Source organism: Dromiciops gliroides, chromosome 2 (genome assembly GCF_019393635.1).
Source record: "Dromiciops gliroides isolate mDroGli1 chromosome 2, mDroGli1.pri, whole genome shotgun sequence".
NCBI lineage: Eukaryota > Metazoa > Chordata > Mammalia > Microbiotheria > Microbiotheriidae > Dromiciops > Dromiciops gliroides.
The window spans coordinates 635,717,934-635,741,619 of NC_057862.1; the positions used below are offsets into that span (position 1 = coordinate 635,717,934).

At 41.4% G+C, this 23,686-nt stretch overlaps 1 protein-coding gene across 1 annotated transcript in view; it reads right to left on the reverse strand.

Moving 5' to 3' along the window:
- The window catches only part of DYNC1LI2 (dynein cytoplasmic 1 light intermediate chain 2), a 49,557-nt gene extending 26,332 nt beyond the window's left edge, over positions 1-23,225 (reverse strand). The window contains exons 1-5 of the mRNA XM_043983990.1: positions 23,072-23,225; positions 22,167-22,240; positions 20,388-20,504; positions 16,724-16,954; positions 7,524-7,693 (exon numbers count right to left, since the gene is read on the reverse strand). Of these exons, the coding sequence (XP_043839925.1) occupies positions 7,524-7,693; positions 16,724-16,954; positions 20,388-20,504; positions 22,167-22,240; positions 23,072-23,178 (699 nt within the window). The 5' untranslated portion in view covers positions 23,179-23,225. The remainder of the gene's footprint in view (positions 1-7,523; positions 7,694-16,723; positions 16,955-20,387; positions 20,505-22,166; positions 22,241-23,071) is intronic.
- Positions 23,226-23,686: the final 461 nt, after the last annotated feature.

Below are 23,686 nucleotides of genomic sequence, written 5' to 3' on the forward strand. Positions count from 1 at the left end.
CATGAAGCTTATAGAATAATTATTTACCATATTAATAACTGAAACAGTTTAGTATTATTGTGAAAAAGGTTTTGACCTCATGGTCTCTGAGTCTCAGGGACCCTCCAGGAGTACCTGGATCACACTTTTTGAGAACTAGGTTAGAAGCTGATCCTTACTAACATTCATCAGAATAATTTATTTCAAGTTCTATTTCTTTGTTATATTATTGCCTGGCGCGCGCGTGCGCGTGCGCACCCCCCCCCCCCAAAAAGCTTGCTACTCGTAAAGAACCAAATTAGATTGAAAGAATAGGTTGAAAAAAAAAATAGTAGTTTGAGCTAGATGATTTCTGAGGTCCTTTATAGTTGAATGGGCATCCTATGATCTAATCCTTAAAGTGAACTGGCACAATGAAAGAATTGATATCATGGTGAACAGTTTTTTTCTCTAACCGTTGAATTATGAATGCTACCTTTAGGAAGTCAAAGATTTATAACTAAATCCTTTTTTTTTTTTTTTTTGATGGGGCAATGAGGGTTGAGTGACTTGCCCAGGGCCACACAGCTAGTAAGTGTCATGGGTTCTTGGTTTTTTTTGTTTGTTTTTTAGGGCAATTGGGGTTAAGTGACTTGCCCAGGGTCACACAGCTAGTAAGTGTCAAGTGTCTGAGGTCGCATCTGAACTCAGGTTGTACTGAATCCAGGGCCAGTGCCTTATCCACTGCGCCACCTAGCTGCCCCCTAAATCCAACTTCTTGCAAAAAGCTGAACTTACATGTTCTGAGAGTCCAAAAGAACTACTCCCCCACCCCAACATAAGAGTATTTGCAAGCCCAGCATTTAGCATAAGCACTTAATAAATGCTTGTTCCTTTATTACACACACACACAATGTATGTGTGTATTTTATTTTTAAATGTCCTTTAGGGCAGCTAAGTGGCTGGATAGAGCACAACCCTGGATTCAGGAGGACCTGAGTTCAAATCCGACCTCAGACACTTAACACTTACTAGCTGTGTGACCCATGGCAAGTCACTTAACCCCAATTGCCTCACCAAAAAAAAAAAAAATCCTTTAAAACTTAAAAAATTACAAATTCAAAACCATACAATTCACACTAACTTTAAAAAAAATACTTTTTCAAAGGTAAACATTAAAGCTATTAATGTCCTGATAGCAGATTATTTCTGTCATTTTACTGTTTCCTTCTTTGTTTAGTTAGTTCCTTCTGTTCCTTTCTTTAAATTCAGGATTACTGGGAGTTTTGTTGTTGTTTTGTTTAGCATTGACTTTTACAGGATTTTTCTACTTTTGCTAAGACTGAGGAAGGACAATGTCTTGTACTTTTTTTTGTTTTGGGCGGGCAATGAGGGTTAAGTGACTTGCCCACGGTCACACAGCTAGTAAAGTGTCTGAGGCTGGATTTGAACTCAGGTCCTCCTGAATCTAGGGCCAGTGCTTTATCCACTGTGCCACCTAGCTGCCCGTCTTGTACTTTTAAAGAAGAGATTTCTCCCCTCCCCCATCAAAGTATTTTTTGAACATTTATATTTTTATCACATTACACAAAGGAAGTATTATCTACAAACATATTTAAGTGGTATTGTTTCCAATGGTCTTCCATTAAAATCTTCATCTAATGTCTTATGGTATGATCTCAATCTAGAATTTTCAAAGATTCTAAGATCTGGAGGGTTCTACCATGCTGGAAAGGTTTTGATTAATAAATAGCAACAGACTTTGTATTTTCTGTCTGGGCACCAGTCCAGTTAAGTATGAAGATGCTCATCACCTACAGAACTTGTACAATTGTTCAATGCATGGAGAGGGATTATAAACTACACCAGTGGAATGGTTAAACAGGATAGAAGCAGTGCCATTCAACTTGTATCTGAAAAGAATTCATTGCACAAAGTCAACCAAATTTTGCTTACAGACAGTGCGAGCTGACCCACACTACTGGAGGCAATCACTCCACTTGTGTACCATTCTATTAGGAAGTCTTTCCTAGGCTGGAAGTGGAGTAAGGAATTCATATATTCAAACCTACTCTCATCAGCTCCCTGACCTGTTCCAGCTCATCCCTCCTTAGGCCCCCGCAGTGGATCGGTTATTCCTGGGGGATTGCCACATGAATGCTAAACTTAGCTTGGATGCCTACTGCAGCTCAGAACTTGTTAAGTTCAAGAAATCCACTAGTCTCAGACTCTCAGTAGAAGCGACAATAGCTACACACCACAGCAAGCTGTTTTGACCCTATTCTCACAGGACCATTCTGTGATTTTCTATTCTTATTGACCCTCCCCTCCATTTTCTGTATATGCTTTTTAAAAACCCAAGTTGAACAATGAGTTCCCTATACATTCCTATTAGCATCTTTAAAGTAGTCGTCCTTTTCTTCCTAATCAGAATCACATTTCTTTTCAGATCTTTAGAATTTTAATTTTTAAGCAATTTTCCTCCTTCTTGGAATTCCTCAGACCCCTCGAAATCTATCCTTCTTAACTACCATTTTTGTTCTAGACTTTCCAGAGCAAAGATCATGTTTTTTGGCAGAGGAGAAGTAAATTAAAGATAAAGGACCTGGGCCTCATCTCTATCATCTGTTAATACTACGCCACCTCAGTTTTTGCACACCTGACACTATTCTTACAATACTCTACCCTACTTTGGCATAAACCCTATTACCTACCCTTGCTTCCAACTTCTCCAGTCTTTATAGAATTCTAAGTTGGTAAATGACATCAGTGTCAATCAGTATCAGTTTCCTTAACCAACATCCCTTTATGTTGGGAGTTCCTGGGATTACTTCCCCCGCAAAATTTTAGTCTGATGACTCCTACCTTTTCTCTCTGAATTATCTGAGATTTGCTTTCCTAAAATCTGTGGTGCATGTCAAACTATGTTCTATCTTCCAATCCTGACACAAATTCTCATATAGAGTGGTCATTTTCTCCCGAGCTTCCCATGACTTCTATTTCAGCAGCCAATTTTTCTTTATTGATGGAAATCAGGTCTAATAGAACAGTTCCTTTTACTGCTTTCTGTCCTTTTAGGAGTAGGAAATTATTACAGCCAGTCAGCTACTACGCTTTTGGCAAAGAGGATATTCTAACAGATGCCCAGATGACAGAAGTCCCCTATCACTACTATATCACATCTCTCTGTACCAGGGTGAAGCACTCTGCAAACCTTAAAGTGCTATACATGCTATTATAATGCCACGATAATATTATTATTTCTATTATTATATGATCTTTCACATGATAGCAATAGTATATCCACATCATTATTCTGAGGAAAAGAAACAGCTGCTTCCTCCCCTGAAGTTTCAGCTTCCTCCTCTTTGGAAAGAAATGACTATTATCAAATATGCAAGCAGATGCCCACCTATCCACACCCACTGTCCATGGACTCCTATCTCTCTACTACAGAGTAAGAATTTAGCCATGTAGTTTGATCTCAGCTCCAGGCTACCAGCAATAGCTTTCATGGGTCTAAAAGTCCTGATTGGAGCTGTGTCTAAAAGAAAACTCCTACCCATAAGATCAATAACCCACTGAAGTATTTTATACCGGAAGATTTCAGTCATAAATATTTCAATTCTCATTTTAAACCTTAAAGTACCACATAAGCACAAACTATTATAATTTCATTTTGTTTGAGGATTTGTGTTGGTTTCTGTTTAATTCATAATATACTATTTCTAGTAGGGATGGGGGTTCCTTCACTCAGAAGGTGTCTGGGGGGGGTGGTTTACAAATTCAGAGCGACAGTAGTAAGGGAGACAGACAAGAAATATTTTACCACTCTATGAGCATTCAGATACTTACTCAACTTCACATGAGTTTCAGTGATGACCAATATACTCTTGCCTAAATAACCTGGAACCTTCAGGGAGGCAGAATTGCTTTCTATACTCTACTTTTAGATGACAGAGGCAAGTCAGGACTGAAGTTCTAGGAATCTTTCCCTGGCAGGGACACTCTGACTTCCTTGAACCTTTCAGAACACCTTGTTTCTATCTGTCGATTCTTAAAGAATATGCCTCATTACACTGTAATTTATCTTTTAAGTTCTTCATGTTTCTGCTGTATCTTCCTGGCTATCCTTTAAGTTTTCTAAGTGCAGGTGCAGGGCCTTACATGGAATTGATGCTAAAAAAATTTCTGATGGCTATCACATGAATATGAATGACTTACAACATTTCAAAGGTCTGTGATTTGTCAAAAAGTGAAAGTATACCTCCTTAGCTTAGATATTCTTTGAGAGCTATCAGGGACGACTATACTTTCTGTGGCAATGCCAGTGATAAATACCTCCAATCTTAGCAAGGCTGGTTTTTAAGTAATGCGTCCTATCACAGGCCCACACTGGAGCACTTCCCCTGGTGGCGAGGTTTGCCAGCATTTGCACTCCTGACAAGGCCTCAGGATCCCCATCATTCAAGGGGAACATGGGGGCAGAGGTTGAAGTGAAAAATATTAACACTAAACAGTTAAATTAATGCGGGAGGGCAGCTAGGTGGCACAGTGGATAGAGCACTGACCCTGGAGTCAGGAGGACCTGAGTTCAAATCTAGCCTCAGACACTTGACACTTACTAGCTGTGTAACCTTGAGCAAGTCACTTAACCCTCACTGCCCTGCAAAAACCAAACAAGCAAAAAAGATTATGCTAAATTAATGCGGGACTTCATATTACAAAAGTATTCTTCATTTGAAATGGGGATTCCCTAAAGGGAAGTTGCCTTGGTGAGTTTAAAACAGAATTTGACTTACATATGATTTTTTAGGAAAATATCTGTTCAATAAAATGAAGTCTGCCAGGACTCATAAGTAAATCAAGCAAGTAGCATGAAACACTGCATACAAAGGAACAAGAACTTAAATCAATTCATGTTGAGTATAAGATCATGCAGATATCTAATAAGAGAATTACCCAATGGCAGAACGAAATATTCTAAGCAGATTCCAAATGCTACAGGTGTTTAAATGGAGATTTGATGACCACCTGTCTGGAATATTGTAAAATGGGATTCATCATTTGAATAAGGCTCAGACTGAGGTTTCATCCACCTATGTCAAATTATGGAATTCTGACTCTATAATTGGCCTATTTTCTCAGCTGCAAATATAAACATACTGAAAACTTAGAATATTCCTTAGTATTATTATTATCACTAATACTATTAATAGTTCACATTTTAAGGTTTACAATATATTTTATTTGCAAAAAATCCTGTGAAATTCCATGGTACAAATGGTACAATGGTAACTCCATCTTACAGATGCAGAAACTGAGGACCACAGAGATCACACACACAGGTAAGTATCAAAGGCTAGGTCTTGAATATAAGCCTCCTGACTCCATGGCTCCTTCCACTGCTCACACAATACTAAAACCCAATAGCTTACTACCTGCAAAGACAGCAAAGAATTGAAGCCAAAAAATGAATTGGTACTTTGACCATATTGCTAAATGGACACTTCCTCTCCTCTCACTTCTCCATCCTTGCAATCTAGCTCCCAACCTCAATGCTCAAAGAAAACTGTTCTTTCCAAAATTACTCATGATCCCCTAACTGTTGAATCCCAAGAACTGTACTTAGTCCTCATCATTCTTGACCTCTCTGCAGCAGCACATGACACTCAACAACTCTGACCGTCTGTCCACTCCCTTCTGCTTTGGTTTTCTTCCTCCATACCTGACCATGCCTCAATCTCCTTTGATGGTTCTTCATCCATTATCATGGCCTCTAACTATGGGTAAGTCCCAAGGCTCCATCCTGATCCCTCCTTCTCTCTCTATACCCTTTCGTTGGTGACCTCTTCAAATCCTTATGTTAAATCATCATCTTTATATCCAGCCTCAGACTCTCTTCTAAACTCCAATAGTAGTGCATCATTAACTAGCTACTGGAAATCCCATAAACATCTCAAACTCGATGAGTTTAACTACTTATCTTTCCTATAAAGCTGCCCTCTACCAAACCCCTCTTATTTCTGTTAAAGGCATACATACTTCCAGTCTTAAAGGTTCAGTACCCAGGACTTCCTAGAACCCTCAGTCTTCCTTACTTCACAGAGCCACTGAGTTGCTCTCACAACTGACCAGTCCTCTCCTTGCATGACAACATCCTACATCAGGCCACCACTGCATCTGGACTACTCCAATAGCCTCCTAATTGGTCCTTCACACGGCTTTCAGCGAATTGATCCTAAAGAGTAGGTCTGACCACTTCATCCCTCTATTCAAACTCCAGTGGCTACTTAGTAACTACAGGATCAACTAAAAACTCCTCCCTCTGGCACTTAAAGCCCTTTACAACCTGGCCCCAAGCGGCCTTAAAAGCCTAACATTACCCTTCTTTTCTTCTGTGTATGACAGTGCAGCTGAACACACACAGCACTGCATCTCACCTCTGTGCCTCCTGACCTCCATTCCTGCAATGCCCTCTCTCAACTTCAACTTGTGAGAATTCTTTGTTTCCTTCAAGACTCAGCTCAAGTACCACCGCTACTTGAAGCTTTCCTGATTGCTCCAGTTCCTTGTGTTCTCTCTTAAAATAACTGTCTATATCTTGAATATATTTATTTACGTACATGTTGTATCCCATAACAGAAGTGAGCTCCTCGAGGGCAGGAGTTTCATTTTACTTGTATCCCTAGCACAATGTCTGGACACAGAAGGCACTTAATTAATACCTGACTGATCACTTGCCTTAAAGTGTAAACGATCTGTTTTTGGTTCAAGGCTATTGGTTTGATTCAATGAAAGAAAATGAGTATTTCATCCACCCATTCAACAACCAATTCTTGGGCACCTGTCCCACACAAGCGCTGGGCTTAGAACTAGAAGAGAAACATAGAGGGGGGAAAGATGGAGTCCCTGGCCTCAAGAAGTTTACCTTCTACCACGTGGACTACACTAAGGATATGTGAAAACACTCCTGGATTCTACTGCATTACAAACATCAACTTGAGCAGTTGTAGTTTATAGTACATTGGAGGAGTAGCATTATACAAAGGGCTTTCAAACAAATCCTCTCATCTGCTCTTTGTAACAACTCTACTGTGGCAGTGAAGAGCCAACAGTATTTTAAAGATGAGGACTGAAGCTCAGAAAAGTGAGCTGGATTACTAAGGTCACTGAGCTAGTCAGGATCAAACACCAGATCACAGATGCACAGAGCTCCCAGGTTGTTTAATCCAACCCCTAGTACCTCCACAATCCACGCCCCTCAGATGGCTACCCAACTGTCTCTGCACACTTCCTGTGACGAGGGACTCACCAACCACTGAAGCAGTCCATTCTAGTTTGGCACAGCTCTATGCGTTAAGAAATTCTGTTATATTAAACTGAAAATCATTTTCCTGTAGCTTCTAGTCATTGGTCATGGCTCTGTCTCAATACTTTTTCTACTTACAGTAATTCATCTACTTATATGCAAAATCCCAAATTAAAATGGACTCACTGTCAGGGAGCATGTTTTCACTGGAGAACCATAAAAGCAACTACCACTTTCATCTAGCTGTGCTCACCTTTGTGCAAACTACCAAGACCGGGATCCCAAGATTATGTGTGAGCATGTTGTCTCCAAGTGGCAAGGTAACATTTTCACCATCTTGTGCTGAAGCTAGAGGTCCTCTCCTCTGTGGTGAGCCTTGATAGCCTTCCTCAGGTTCCACATACTCTTGAAAATCCTTCACGACTATAAAAGACAACACATTTCTAACAATATATTAGACGCCTTTTAAGTAGCAAACCCTGGAAAATTAAACCACCCCTCCATTCCTTCCCATCTCCCAAGAAAATCAAAGTTTAGAGGACGTCAATGAAGACTGCAAATTTTAAATAATCCAGGTAGAACTCGATCATTTCAGGGCAAGACAAGCATTTTCCTAGACATCCCCACTGCAACTCTTTCTGAATACGTGAAACACACCATACAGTGGTTTCCCATAATGTGTATTTTAAAAACCAATGCATCTCAAGATAAGTTTAAATAGTTCAGATATAAGGTATCTAAATCTTTAAAGTGACTAAAACACCTGAAACTCATTTATACCATACCAGGGAGAAGTTTTACTTGAAATCTGCGATACAGGAAAATATAATAAACTGCTTTGGTATACGATAGAACAGAGTTGAATGTGCCTATATATAATTCCTGTTATATGTAAATAATGAGACAGAAAACCGCCTAGAATACTCAGCTTCCCTACTTATCAACTAAGAGGGCTGGACAATGACCCCTTCTAGCCTTAAATCCTACAATCTACTGAGGCCTATTATTTAAAATACTATTCTTTGTAATTTTCAGTAACCATAAAATAAGCTGTCCTGTCATAAATATAGCTATTCCTTAGAGTAATTTCACCAGAGTGAGAGAGTGTTATGGAGAATTCTCCACTCTCTCTTCCAGTATAGCTTATTAAAGAAGGGTAGAATTTTCTGAAATAGTTGTTGTGGAGAATCAAACCTATGATCTCAGCCTCATTAGCAGTGCTTTAACCAAAAGAACTAACCAGCCACTGACAGGAAACAGCATCATTATTTAGTCTCTGTGCTCCTTGATCTAAATATGGAACAAAGGAGGGGGAAGGGAAGTACACCAAACGTCACACAACTTTAGCCTTAGGAGGGAGGTTAGAGGTCATTCAGCCCAAAGCCCCCACGGTAGAGAAGAGGGGACCGACTTAGCCAAAGGGACAGAAACTAGAACTAATCTAGCTCTCAGCCACCAATCCCACTACGCCACACTCCTTCCCTCTCATGCCGGAAAGACAAACTACCAAATCACTGTTTCATTCCATGCCCGACCAAAAAGGGGATCTGGATCTACGGAAGCTTCTAATCATTTACCTTCATATATGTCACAGGATCCAGAGCTAGAAGGGACATTACAGATCATCTATTCTAATCCCTTCATCTTTCACATGAAGTAAACAAAGTGAGAAAATAAAATTAAACAACTAACTTCAAAAGGGCCCCAAAAGAGGAATTACCCTTCTTATTCACAGGACAGATTTTTTTTTTTGGGAGGGTGGGGGGAAGAGTGCAGGGCAATGAGGCCGGCGCTTTATCCACTGCGCCCCCCACAGGACAGATTATTAAGACTTAAAAATGCTCATCTGACAAACCGTTTTCCGATATCAGCTATGGATAGTTTAATTTGCAGAACACTGATGTACACATGAAGTTAGGGGACTGATCAAATGTAAACTGTTTCCAAATTGATGAAGCCCTCTGGACAGCTCTGCAAAAAGTGTTTTGTCTTTATACCTAATTTATAATAAACTTCATTCAGTGATTTAAATGTCTAATATAAATGACCCAAGAAATATTCATGGCTGCACTGTGGCCTGAGAAGCAGCAGTCTGGCCCAAACCTGAAACAAGTGCTCTAATATGTCCATTAGGATTCTTTATGAGCACCAGGGTCTTTTTGCTTCTTCTAAAAACATAACAAAACTGCAACTGCTACAGATAGTATTAAAAAACACTGTCCCTTAAAATACCGAATAGCAGCCCATTGTTCAACCTTGAAAAAAATCCCATTTGTTATGCCAATAATTCACATGGAAAGTGTTAAACATAAGATTGTGATGATGAGATCACACCAGGATGGTTTTATGTTTGGTTAGTATTTGCAAAGCATTGACAAACATGTTTTTTTCTTCACAACAAGCCCACAAAGTAACCAAAGAAAAGCATTATTATCCCATCTTACTGAAAGGCAGAATGGCAGAGTAGACAGAGAGATGACCTCAGAGCAGAGCTTGGAAGCCTAGCTTAAGCCTGCCTCTGACATCCACTGGCTCTGTCACCTTGGGCCAATCACTTAACTTCCCAGGGTCTGAAGCACCTAGGGCAGTAAGTTTCAGGAAAGATGTCAACTAGCACTGGACTAGAACTGAGGTCTTGATTCTTAACCTTGTTCTCTTGCCCTCATACCACAAAGTCTTTCACTGGAGAGTAAGACTCCCTCCTTTCTCCTACCACAGGTTATCACTACTCTTAACTGAAGCAGTTTCATTTTATTAAGCCAGCAAAACGAATACCACTTACTCTATTTCTGGGTGTAATGTATTACAGATAACTCAACAGAAACAGACCCTGACAGGTTACACTCACTAAAGTTGTTAGCACCATGGAGAATGGATGGGCTTTGCAGAACACTTCAAAAACATCAGATTACCTTAAAATATTTTAGAACTGTTTTTTCAGAACTTGGGTAGGGTCTATAACTGCATAACATGAGTATCATTTGAAGCTCATATTAAGATAGAAATCAGAAACAGCACTACCTCTAAGATAGCAGGGATAAACTTAAGGATGCTCACCAATGGCAGGCTAGCCCACTCCACTTGTCACGGCCTATCCAATCTAAGTTTCAAAGACACTGTTGGACCATTTCTAGAATGAGATGAGAGGCACCTACACTTCCAAAAATGAGAGTGCTTAAGAGTATAACTGATAATGCTCCCATGATCCACTGATTTATAATAATCGGAAGTCAGAATAACTAACTTCAGTCCTGTTCAAGTAAAACCAAACCACTGTTTATACCTGAGTAAGCAAAACTCCTGAAGTACTTTGGACAGTGTTCTGGAATTCTATATCGGAAGAAATTTTAATAATTTTGTGGAAACTTGGTAAAGCAACAGCAAGCCCGAACACTTTATGAGCTTTAATCAAGCTGGGTTCTCTGATCTAAGGATGTTTCCATTGTTGTCTAGAGACTTAGCAGTTTAAATGAGAAGAATCTCAGCTATATTCCACTTTCACAAGTTTATATATTTCAGAGAACTATGTTTAATGGTGCAACACAATTAACAAGGAATTCCACTTACAACTTTTTTTCACATGAAGAACCTTTTTAACCCATGTTCTCTCTAAATGAAACCCTTTCCATTCTGCATCCTGCCAAGCATTTAGAATGAAGCACACATGAAATTAAATGCCATCTAGTAATCTTGGCACCACATCCTCACATCCAGTCCCCAGGCAACCAATGAATTCCTGCAGGGAATACAGGCAAACAGGTAACTTCTCTGACCCTTTTCCAATCACTAAATGACATCCCTGGAGAGGCTCTGAAATGTCAAATTGTGGCTTATTCTTTAAGCCCCAAGGTGACCTATAGACACAGATGTAGCTGAAAAGAAGAAATAATTTAGTTCTGGTAAAGCGTTTTGGGCATATAACTCACCAAGCATACCCAAATGGTAAATCACTAAAACCCACAGTGGAGCTGGGGGTCAGGAAGACCTGAGTTCACAAAAGCACTTTGGCAGATTATATTTTTGTATAATATGGCTCTTTTACTGTCCACTCTCTGACCTTGTCCAACTGTGTATGCTGGGTCTCAAATTTTTCATCTGTAAAATTAGGGGTTGGACTATGTGACCTCTTGAGGTCCTTTCTACTTCTCAAATTCTAAGATTCTATGAATATTTTTTCTCTCCTTTCCTCCTATTCAATTTCTTTGTCTACTGGCTAATTCATAAAGCACAAGCCTATGTCATCCCCGTATCAGGGGCTTTATCTCTAGAATGAAATACTAATTCTTCTGTTTAACTTTTGTTTTGTTTTGTTTTTGCGGGGCAAAGAGGGTTAAGTGACTTGCCCAGGGTCACACAGCTAGTAAGTGTCAATTGTCTGAGGCCAGATTTGAACTCAGGTACTCCTGAATCCAGGGCCAGTACTATATCCACTGTGCCCCCTAGCTGCCCCTTCTGTTTGACTTTTAAAGTCTTTCATAACATGGCCTCTTCCTCCCTTTCTCATTTTCTTACACCCTACTCACTTCCATGTATTCTATGACTCCAGTGACACTGGCTTCCTTGCTATTCTTCCCAGAAGACACTCCATCTCCCAACTCTGGGCTTTTCAATGGCTGTCCCCCACGCCTGGAATTCTCTCCCTCATCCCCACCTTCTGGCTTCCTTGGCTTCAAGTCCTGGCTAAAATCCCAGGTTCTATAGAAGCCTTTCCTGATCCACCTCCACTTAATGCTGGTGCCTTCCCTGTTTATTATCTCAAATTTATCTTAAACACATCTTATTCATACACAGTTGCTGCCACATTATCTTCTCCTTGAGAGAAGGGTCTATTTTTTACCTTTCTCTGTATCTCTGGTGCTTAGCTCAGTGCATGGCACATAGAAAACACTTCATAACTGATTAGTGACTTGCCTGCAAACAAGCCCATGTCTACTCCACCCTAAAAAAACCCTTACTTGATGCATTCAGCCCCACTAACTATCATTCCACATCTCTCCTGTCTTTTGTGGTGAAGCTCCTTTGAGAAGGCTGCCTACAATTTGTGTCTACAACCCATGCCTCTGCTTCCTCTCATCTGACTCAACTCTATTATAGAGTCTGGCTCTCTCCAAAGTTCCTTTTCTCGAGCCTCATTTTCCTTGACCTCTCTGCAGCCTTTATGTTATTGATTACCTTCTTCTCTTTGATACGCTCTTCTCTCTAGGTTTTCATGACATTTCTAGGTTCTCTAAGCAACTAAGAAGCACAGTGGAGTTGGGTCTAGAGTCAGGAAGACCTGAGTTCAAAGCTGGACTCATGCAAACACTAGTTGTGCAACCCTGAATGAGTCACTTAATATATATGGGTCAGTTTCCCCAAGTGTAAAATGGGGATATTTAAATAGCACCTACTGCCCAGGGTGAAGATCAAGTGAGATATTTGTAAAGTACTTAGCATAGTGCCTGGCACACAGTAGGCACTTAATAAATGCTTGTTTCCTTCCTTCTTCCTACCTATCAGGCTGCTCTTTAAGTCTCCTTTGCTAGATCTTAGTCCAGGTCACATCTGCCTACAAAGGGTGTCCCTCAGAACCCTGCCCTGACCCCTCTTCTCAGCTCCCTCTACACTATTTTGCTTGGTGATTTCACCAGCTCCCACAGATTCAACTATCATCCCAATGCTAATGATTCTCAGATCTATTTATCCAGTCCTAACCTCTCTCCTGACCTTCAGCCTGGCATCTTGAATTATACATTAGACATTTTGAACTAGATGTCCTGCAGACTCCTTAAACTCAACATGTCTAAAACTTAACTCATCATCTTTCTCCCCAAGCCCTCTTCCTAACTTCCTCAACTTCCTGGTTGAGGGTAGCACCATCCTTTGACTCAGACTCAAAACCTGGGCATCATCCTGGATTCCTCACTCTCTTTCACCCCCCCTATCTGACAAGTTGCCAAATCCTATCAATTTCATCTTTGTGACATCTCTCCATCTTATGCCTGGACTATTGCAATAGCCTGCTGATTGGTCTCTGTGCCTTCAGTATCTTCCTACTCCAGTCTCTCTCCCAAAGTATAGGTCTGACCATGTTGTCCCCCTAGCCCCCAATAAATTCCAGTGGCTCCTTACCACCTCTAGGACCAAATATAAAATTCTGTAAAGTCCTTCATAACATTTCCAGTTTTCTTCTATCTTACTCAGATCCAGGGATCTCACCTCAGATACTTACTAGCTATGTGACACAGGGCAAGTCACTCAACCCCAACTGCCTTAAATATCTGGGATCATCTCCAGTCATTCTGGTAACATTTCTTGCCACTGGACCCAGATGGCTCCAGAGAGAGTGAGGCTGGTGACTCTGCGCAACCCTTCCTCCCCTAAATCCAATTCAGTGCAAGTCACGACATCTGTCATGGTCCTCTTGGAGAACAAAGGACAAACAACACCCTCTCCAATTTCTCCTCTACATATCTTATTTGTACATAGTTGTTTACATGTTATCTCCCTCATTAGACTGTGAGCTCTCTGAGAAGAGGGTGTACTTTTGGGTTTTTTTGTATCCCTAGCATTTAGCAGAGTGCCTGGTATACTGCAGGCATTTAATAAATGCTGCGGATGACTATTCAAAATTCTCTCTATCCTTTAAGGCCTAGCTCAACTTCCACCTCCTCCATGAAGTATCTGATAATTTATTTTTCCATTGCACTCTTAAAAGTGCTTAGTCAATAACATATAAAATAGCATTTTTATACACTCATGTATTGTCCCCTATTGTGTCCATATAATCTTGCTCCTTGGGGGACAGAAATCCTATCTTACATGTACTCATATTATTATCACCTCCATTTTAAAGTGACTTTCCCACAGTTACACAACAAGTCTCTGAGGTGGAATCAAAACCCAGGTCTTGAATGGCTCCAAGTTAAGCTCTCTATTCTACCGCCAGATATTATGGCCTTAGGTCACTTCTGCGTTTCAAGTAGGGTCAACAGATAAACATTCCAAAGCCTTTCAAAAGATACTGCCTGGTCCTCTTGCTCTAGCTTAATTAAGCGAGGAACTACCCAAATATACAAGTGAGAAGGAAAAGCAATCTCTAATTTAAATACTACCTTTCAATCACTTTTCCTTTAAAAATAGAAAAACACAAGGATGAATAATAAAGATACTATAAAGGATAATTCAACATCTGGGAGAATGTCACTACTGAGTGGAAACAGGCAGCTGATAGAATTAAAGCTTGTTCTGGGAAAACATCTAACTCAAACCTTTCATTTTAAAGTTGAAGGAACTGAGACTCAGAGAGGCTAAGTAATTTGTTCAAGATTGTACAGGTGACTCTCAAGTCCTCTCTAGACTGAAATAACCCCTTTATCAACATGGGACTTAAGACTAAAAGACACTTTAACACACAAGGCAAAGAAATCGTCATCCCAAATGTTTGCTACACTGGGGGTAGGGATGGGAATAAAGACTGACCAGAATTAGAATAAATTTACCACACGGGACAGGATTTAAAAAAATACCCCAACATTATAAACATTTGCACATGGATTCAGCATGTCAGAGGAGGAAAGGACCTTAAAGATCACCTAGTCTGATCCCTTTATTTTGCAGAGGAAGAGACTGAGGCCCAGGGAGGTGGGGAAGAAGAGGAGCATGCCCAAGGTCACATGGCTAGTATGTGGCAGGGCCAGAACACAAACCCAGATCTTCTAATTCTTATTCTGGAGATCTTGCTGCCTCCAAGCTTAATTTAAGTTGTTTTAAAAACAAAACAAACAACCCTCAAAATGAAACATCTTTGAAATGTTATCACACTATGAAAATGAACTCAACAATCAATGTATCACAATAAATCAACCTACTTTTCTATATACCATACTATCTGTTTATCGGCTACAAAATTCCCCCATGTTTAGAGGCAATATGCTTTAAAGTGTCTAATTTGGGGGGGGGGACCCTCATTATTTGTAAAGGTCAGTCGTTTGATTCTGGCTAGCTGGACTGCAAGCAATCAATGCAGCAAATTCAGCTGAGAAAATTTACAAAAGACAGGTTGAAAGGATCAACTATGAAGCTCCCAGTGTCTGTGGGATACTTGAACTGACATGTGACAGAAGGCAGAGGCGAAATGGAGAGCGTGACAGGAAGACACAGGATGTGGAATTTGATTTGAAAAGCAAACCTAATGTGCAGGCACCATCATTCTGAGTGTCGTTATAATGCACGAGTTAGCAATGTGAGGATACTGTACAGCATGCCCAAAGGGGCCCTCATTAATTCACTGGAGTGATGTCATACTGTGGAAATAAGCCAGTGTGAGCAGAGCCAACCCTTGTCAAAGACTGTTGCTGCTGCCGCGGCCACTCCTACTCTTCTGGCAAGTGGTCAGATGCTCATGTAACTGCACAGAAGCAAGGGAGAGGAAAAACAATCTTCTGAACCACATATATTTTAAAACAAAAAAGCAATCCCTCCCCTCCCCAACTTCCTTCAAATTTGAAAATCAAGTCCTTTATTTTAAAAGAACTCAGACTTTAATAAACACAATACAGCCTACCATTCATTTAACAGTAGAAAGTAGACATTTAAATGTTCTAATTCTTAATTTAAGCACTTCTGGGATTCAGAAACAAACCACTCCGGCACTGACATGACTGATTTCTCTGACAGAATTATGCTCTTAATTTTTATTTGTTCTCCTGCAGGTTAATGAAGGAAATTAACTTTCCTCCTGCCAAACAATGTAACTCCTAGAGGGAGTTTCAGACTATACAGACCACATCAGAATTCAAGGATGCAAAGACTGTCAGAACTATATGGGAACTTGCCTATCACCTTGCCTAGAGATCATCGCTATTTTACAAGAGAGGGGGAAAAAAATAGCTCCTCAAGGGGAAGTGACTATGCCACGGCTATAAAGCTGTTAGGGTTGAGACTTGGACCCAGGTTTTCTAATTGCAAAACCAGAGCTGTTTCCACACCAAACTGGGGCCTGCTAAAGAGTTCTGAGGCCATACATGCTAACAACAAAAAGATCCATCAATCAGATCATATTTAAATAAGGAAAGCCTTACTGTACATCCTTCCCTTTGAAAACCACCAAAAAAAGAAAAAAAAAATGACCTTAATCTCCAGGTCAATGGAGAAAGCAAAGAATACCAAGGAAACTCACTTCACACAGAGAGACCACCCGGGGATAGGAGGAGAGCCTTGAAGATGTTCTGAGACCCTAAGCTGAAAAGTCAGGGCTGAGCTCTCAAAGGGTATCTTCAAGGAAGAGAATGCAAACTTTCATTCAACATTTATTAAGCACCTTCTATGTGCTTACTTCTTCAAAGAGAAGATCTTGAATGTCCAAAATATTATCCACCTACTAAAATGAGGGGGGCAGGTGTCGTTCAAAAGATCCACCATGAAAACAGGCCCAGAATTACACTCCAATTCAGAAAAACACATTGTACTTACACTTTTGCTCCATGTCTCTCAATTCTTCTGGTGGGATTTTCATTTTATCAATGTGTTCCCGCAAAACACTGGCCCATTTCTGTAAAGATTCCATAACAGTCCAAGGCCTAGACATATCTGCTACAAAGATGACTAGAGTCTCTTGCAGGGTTTCTGCAGAAACAGCAAACTTCAACAGGCCTTTATGGTACAAATCTCCATCCAGGATCCACACATTGCAACGTGTGTGATCTGTGGAAAAGGGAAAAAAATGTAACCATTCAACACTCAAGTTTGCCACCACTGTAACTACATCCTAGAAAATTATCAGTAGATCTTTTAATGCCAAAGTCAAAATTAAAAGAAACTATTGGGCAGCTAGAAGGCGCAGTGGATAAAACATCAAACCCGGACTCAGGAGGACCTGAGTTCAAATTTGGCCTCAGACACTTGACACTTACTAGCTGTGCGACCCTGGGCAAGTCACTTAATCCTCATTGCCCTGACCAAAAAACCCAAAAAACCATAACTAGAAATGCTTTATTTACAAAGGAAAATGTAACCAAGAATCATGTGCACATAATCTGCTTCATCCTTTAAAAGGAGGGATAAGAGAGGATATTTATATCAAAGCAACCTGAAGTGTGTACAACTTAAAAAAAAAAACTAAGCCTTTTGCTACTTTTATTGAAAATTAAGGCTTTGTTACAAGGGAAGGCTATATTTGAAAATAAATGTGATGTAAAAACAAAAGACACCAAGAAAAAAATGAAGTCCACATTTCTTCTTTCAAATCTAAAAGGTAGAATTTGAGGAGAGATGACAAACTCTGACAATCTTAATATGTCAGTATTTGTCATCTCATTTCTCAATTTCATACATTATTTTATTTGATCTTCAGAAAAGTCCTATTAGGCAATTAGTAGAGGTAGGTCCATTTTACAGATGAGGAAAATGAAGCTCAGTCTTCCAGTAAGGAACAAGAGCAGAAACTGATATGCTGGTACTTGCCAGTAGTGCCATTCTTGCAAAATAAAACTGAAATTGAAGATTTCTATATTAATATTCTTAGAAAACCCTCCTAATTACAGGGTATTTTAGAAAGCGCTTTCACGTTAACATTATTTTATTTGACCCTTACCTCGACTCCAAGGCTTCCTCACCCCATCTTTGGATGAAGAAGCTAAGGTACAGAGGACGTAAGGAATTCTTTGGCACGAAGCATCAGGGTGCATAGAACACATCCTCCTTCCCTGAAACAGAAGCTCTTGAGGACAGGAGCCTCTTTTTTTGTCATGGTATCTTTAGTGTTTTGCACAGAGTGGGCACTGCCCTGCCCCCTCCCCCTCTCCCAGTGCTTTACAAACCCCTGATCCAGCATTTCCAGTTTGTAAACCTTAGATATTATAAATGCCAGCATCAGGTCTCATAGACAGACCCACGGCTTGTTTCTTGTACATCCCATTCTGTCAGTCTGGGAAGCCTTGTTCTCCCTCCTCTTCAATGAAGACCTCTTCAGGGCCCAGTTCAAGCATCACCTCTATGTCTCTTCCAGTGTCCCCCCTCCCCTCTGCCATTACTGTAGCCTCCATACCCTTTTCATCACTTCAGATTATTTTGTATTTATTTGTTATTTACTTTTGCTCTCCATGTTGATTACCTTCGGTAAAATCTAAGTTCTTTGGGAAAAGGGACCATTTCATTTTTGCCTTTATATGCCCAGTGCAAGGCACAGAGAAAGCATTTATCAAATGTTCTGTAAATTAAATTTCTTAGTCCACACATCCCCAAATGAGTAGCTCAAGAAATGCATATGGTGAGAACTCGGGCCAATCTTTCTAAATTTGTCAGGTTTGGGTTTGTTTTTGTGTTGGTTTTTTTTTTTTTTGGAGGGGGGGGAGACTAAAAGTTCTCATCACATCACAATCACCTTCAAACTCATACATTTTAAATCAAAACCATTTCATTTTATGCCTATTTAAAGCAAAAAAAGGTTAAAGTTAAAGAGAAATGAGATTTGCTTCTGGTCAGAACAGTGATTCATTAAGACAAATTGACAACTAATTACACACTTCAAAAAAATCTGTTAAATATTTATTGTCTCTCACTTACAGTAGCTAATGCTTTAAAAAAGTCTTTTCTCACAACCACCTATATGGCAGGTAGCAAAAGTATTATCCCCATTTTGCAAATGAGGAAACAACGCTCAAGGAAGAAAAAAAGATTTGCCCAAAGGTGAACAGCTACTATGTCCACCAAAGCTAAGATTCTTGGTTCTAACCCCCAAATTATTTATATTACACCAGGCTGCCTACAAAATCAGCTACTACGGAACCTCAAAGAAATCGAAACAAGAAGTTATAACACTACTTCTACTTAAAAGAAATGGGGTACAGAGGAAAGACATTGGTAAAGCAGACTGGATTCCAGTCCCCATTAACTTGCTGTTTGACTCAGGGTAGGTCATCTAACCTCTCTGAAAAATAGAAATAAGACTTTTATTAACCTCCCTCACAGGACTGTAGTAAGGATCAAATGAAGTAACCCATGTAAAAGTATTTTGCTATCAGAAATCCCTATAGATATAAACATTACTAATGGTATAAGGACATGAAAATGCTTGGCCATCTTCCACAAGGAAGACTGCACCTACACTATGTATTTGAGAAATATGAAAAAAAGTTAATAAATGAAAAGCAAAGGACAAAGTTTTCATTTGTTCAAAGGCTGCCCTATCTCACCCAGGACTGAAATGTAGCTGTCCTTCAAGTTACATGAAGGGTCTCTAAGAGCAGACAAACAAATCTGCCTGTTGAATTTTTACCTAGCATTCGAGGCCCTGCCCAAATGCTACATTCTCTGGGTATCCTTTCATGGTTCCTCAAAGTGGAAGTGATTTCTTCTTCATAGGATCCTACAGCAATGTGGGATAGAGGCCCCAAAGGGAAGATTGCTCACACCACTTAGATAAGCTGGGAGTTAGTAACTCTAATTCTTCTGAGATGGGGGAACCAGAAAGCCTTACTATCTGTCTCACTTCTATGCCCTCCTAGGCACTGTCATCTGACTTCTGATACACCCTAAGGACCCCTGGGCCTTGCCATCTGAAATACCCTTAAACCCTCAGGACTCTTTCCATCTGTACCAGAACTCTTCTTTCCCCAAAGATGCTGTGTAGATAACTAGTGTCCAGTGGAAGACTTGGAGTCAAGCCCTGCCTCAACATATAGTGACTGCGTGATCCTGGGTAAGTCACTTAACCTGTCAGTGGACTAGGGCAGGAGTGTTGTTCTCAAATAGACACGGGGGCCACTAAACCATAATAAGGACCCCTATTGAATAAAACCACATATTAACATGATCTACGTTTTATTTTATTTTGTTAAATATTTTCCAATTACATTTTCATCTGGTTCAGGCTTCACTCAGGAGTGTTGTAGAGAACTCTCCGTAAGGTGCCTATCTGTACTGGGAAAGTAAGTTTCCTCATGGGGACGTTTCCTATACCAAAGCAATGGCTGGCCCAGTCCCCAGCCTACATTCCCACAATCAGAGTGTGAGCTCCCTGAAAACAGAGACTCTTCCTTTTTCTCTTTGCATTCCCAGCACTTAGAACAGGGTCTGCATTGGCACATACTAAAATGCCTAAAAAATGCTGTCTTCAGCATGGGTTGGAGCAACTTACCATCTCTATCTTCATCATGAATGTTAAGGTATAGATATTCTAGACCTCTTCCTTTTTTGCTATGCTCTGCTCCTTGTAATTTAGCCAAGAGTGTTGTTTTACCTGAACCATCTTCACCTAGAAATAACATTTAGAAGAAAAACATAGGAATGTCATTACTTAGTACACAGAAACCATGTTGCTATTCTGAAAGAAAAAGGTTTATAAATATATCTTTATATGAAAGAACTCCTTTAAAAAGCTGACTTCATAGCACAAGACTCGAACTTGTGCTAACAAAATGTAATAGCTACACTTTGGCAGGGCATGATTTAGACATGGCAGAAACATGACAAATGAGGAACTACAAAAAAAACTGGAGTAAAGAATATCTTTGAAGAACTGTATAATCATAAAAGAGAAGCTGGTCACCTGGCAAGAGGCATCACCTGACAGACAGTTCACATACTCTACTGACATCTTCATGTCAGGAAAGAGTGGAGAAGGCCCCTCAGCATAATAGGTAAACCCCCTCACTCCATGGTAAACTTGTGGGAAGACAAGGACAAAACTGTCTCACAGGATGGGCAGACATAGATGGGCTCCGATCTGCTCTGTTGAAAGGAATATCCTTACCAATGAGATAACAAATCTATTTAAATATTTTAGACTTGAGAATTTTCTGGAACATCAAAGATCACCAAATCCAGCCCCTTACTTTTGCAGATAAGAAAACTGAGGCCCAGAGAATATAAGTGACTTGTAACATAAGGTTACACACTACCTAGCCAGAATGGTAGAAATGAGTTTAAAATCGAGGCTTTCTGATTTCCAATTCAGTGCTCTTTTCTTAACATCACCCTGCCTCACCTATCTAAGGTATACCCAGTTCTCTGTAATAATAACCCATTATAACCTATTCTTTCACGTGAAAAATAAATGAATTTGGCTCTACCTGCAATTTGTAAAACAGGTAAATGAAGAAGTCAAAGAATAAGGTGGTCTCAACTGATTACTAGCAAAATATGTTAAGATGGGCTATTACAAAGAAAAAAGAATTATAAGACAAAATATGTCTAAAATGACAACCTTAAACCTCCAGTGTTTAAATAGTAAGGTCTGAGTGACAGCTAACAATCATAAAGAGAAAATTCAGTCTTTGGAAGGATAGAGCCCAACATTTGCTTTCAACTTCAGCATATCTTCTTCACCAGTGCTTGAAGGCTGGGAAACTAATGAAAATAATTACAGAGCTAAGCAAAACTACATGTCTTAAGCAGACTCTATAATTATCTCTAATTTATCCCCTATATATCCGGTTTGTACATGGTTGTTTGTCTCCCCCATTAAAAATGAACTCCTTAAGAGCCTGGGATGTTTTTTGCCTTTCTTGATATTCCCAGCAGGTACTTAACAAACGCTGGCTGAATGGAGCTGACTTATTTTGTTTCTTTTCCTCTCCACTCACTTTAGTGACCTTCACTGCAGTAATGGAATAATTCTACACAACCAGAAGGTCAGAGAGGATTTCATACAACAAAAAAGGGAACTGCACAACCTGGATGAATCAGGGGGAAAAATATGGTTACTTTAATATCCACCCACATCACATCAGCTGAAACAAGGAAGTTCCAAACTCTAATAACCACACAGGCAAACCTCACGAAAGCCCAATGGGCACTTGGCACTTCCTTATCTGCAAAACCCGACTCCCAAGACCTTCTCCAACTTTCAACCTTCTTAAGAACGCCTGCCTCCCGGCCCACCGGCCTTCCCCAAGCCGCTGGGGGCATCGCTTACCAAAGACGAGGATGTTTTTGCCGGCTGGTAACTTGGACCTGGACCGGGTGGAGACTTCGCTCAGGATGGAGGACCTGCAGCAGACACAGGCAGCGTTAGCTGGGCGCTGACGCGGACGGTTCGGTGCCTCCCTGACCCAAAGACTGATCCATCAAGTCCCCGATGATGGGGGGAGGGGGGCAGGTTTGCTTCGGAAGCTCCCGGGTGTTTTCCTGAGAACACCCGTGTTCTTTCCCTCGTGGGGAAGAAGGAAGAGGGCATCCCATCAACCGGGGGAGAGAAGCCCCTCTCCTAGCACCAACATTCTCCTGGGAGCAACACGATACCACCCGTCTGTGAATCATCACCAATGACAGATCACAACTGCAGAGGGGGATGGCAATGTTGGCCTTGGGAACCCAAAGGCAGGAGGGAAGGCGGAGGGAAATGGGGGGCTAGAGAGATAACAAATGCTAGATTTATGTAACGCTGAAAGCTGGGCAAAGCTCCTTAAGAGCGTGTTATCTTGGTCCTCACCACAACAACTTTGGGAGGCTGGTGCTGTTATTATCCCCATTTTACAAATGAGGGAAAGTGAGGCAGGCAGAGGGTGGTGACTGGCCCAGGGTCACACAGCTTGTAGGTACCAGAGGCTGGATTTGACCTCCAGTCTTCTTGACTCCAGGAGAGAGAAAAGGAGGCGAGAGAGAAAAAGGGGACGAGAAAGGGGGCCCAGGTGCTCCAGCCCCTCGGCCCCTCAGTGAGGAGCCGAGAAAGAGGGAGGAAGGTAGGGGAGAGGCGGGTGGAGGCTGCCCCACCATCCCTGCCGTCCCGCCCGGTCCCGCGGCCCCGCCCCGCCCGGCCCCGGCCCGGGTGCCCAGGCCGCGCTCGGCCCCTCTCACTCAGCCCGCCTGTCCTCCACTCACCATAGGTTCTGCCCCTCGTCCTCCTCGCTGGGCAGGTCCCCGGCGCCCGGGGCCCCGGTTCCCTCAGGCCCCAGCAGCAGCTTCTTCTCCACCCCCACCGGCGCCATCTTGCCAACTGCAGCCACAAAGAGGGCCTTCCCCCGGGCCCGCCGAGGACCCCGCACCGGCGGGGTGGCCTAAGTCACGCCGGTTACCAACACCTAATTACTTCGCCCCCTCCGCGGCCGCCGTAGCCACCGTCCTAAGCCAAATCACCCGTCGGCCTAGACGGCTGCCTCCCTGGACAGCTTTCAAAGACAAGCGAGGATGGCGGGGTACGCGGCTTCCTGTCAGGCAATTCCGAAGACAGCTAAGAAATCGAAGGCTTGGCTCCGTGACACCGCGAGGAGCCGCCCTGGGTCTGAGGAGCGGGGCAGCGCCCCCGCCTGGTCTGAAGAAGGACGGCAGCCACAACTTCCTGAGCTCTAGTCTGGTACCCAGGCTCCTCCAACCTGGAAGAGCATCATTCAATCCCAGGGCCCTCCGTGACCGCAGAAAATCAGCCACCGGGTGCCAGGGCTTGCAAAGAACTTTGCGTGATATATTGTTCCCAGGATTCAGAGCCCAAAGGAATCT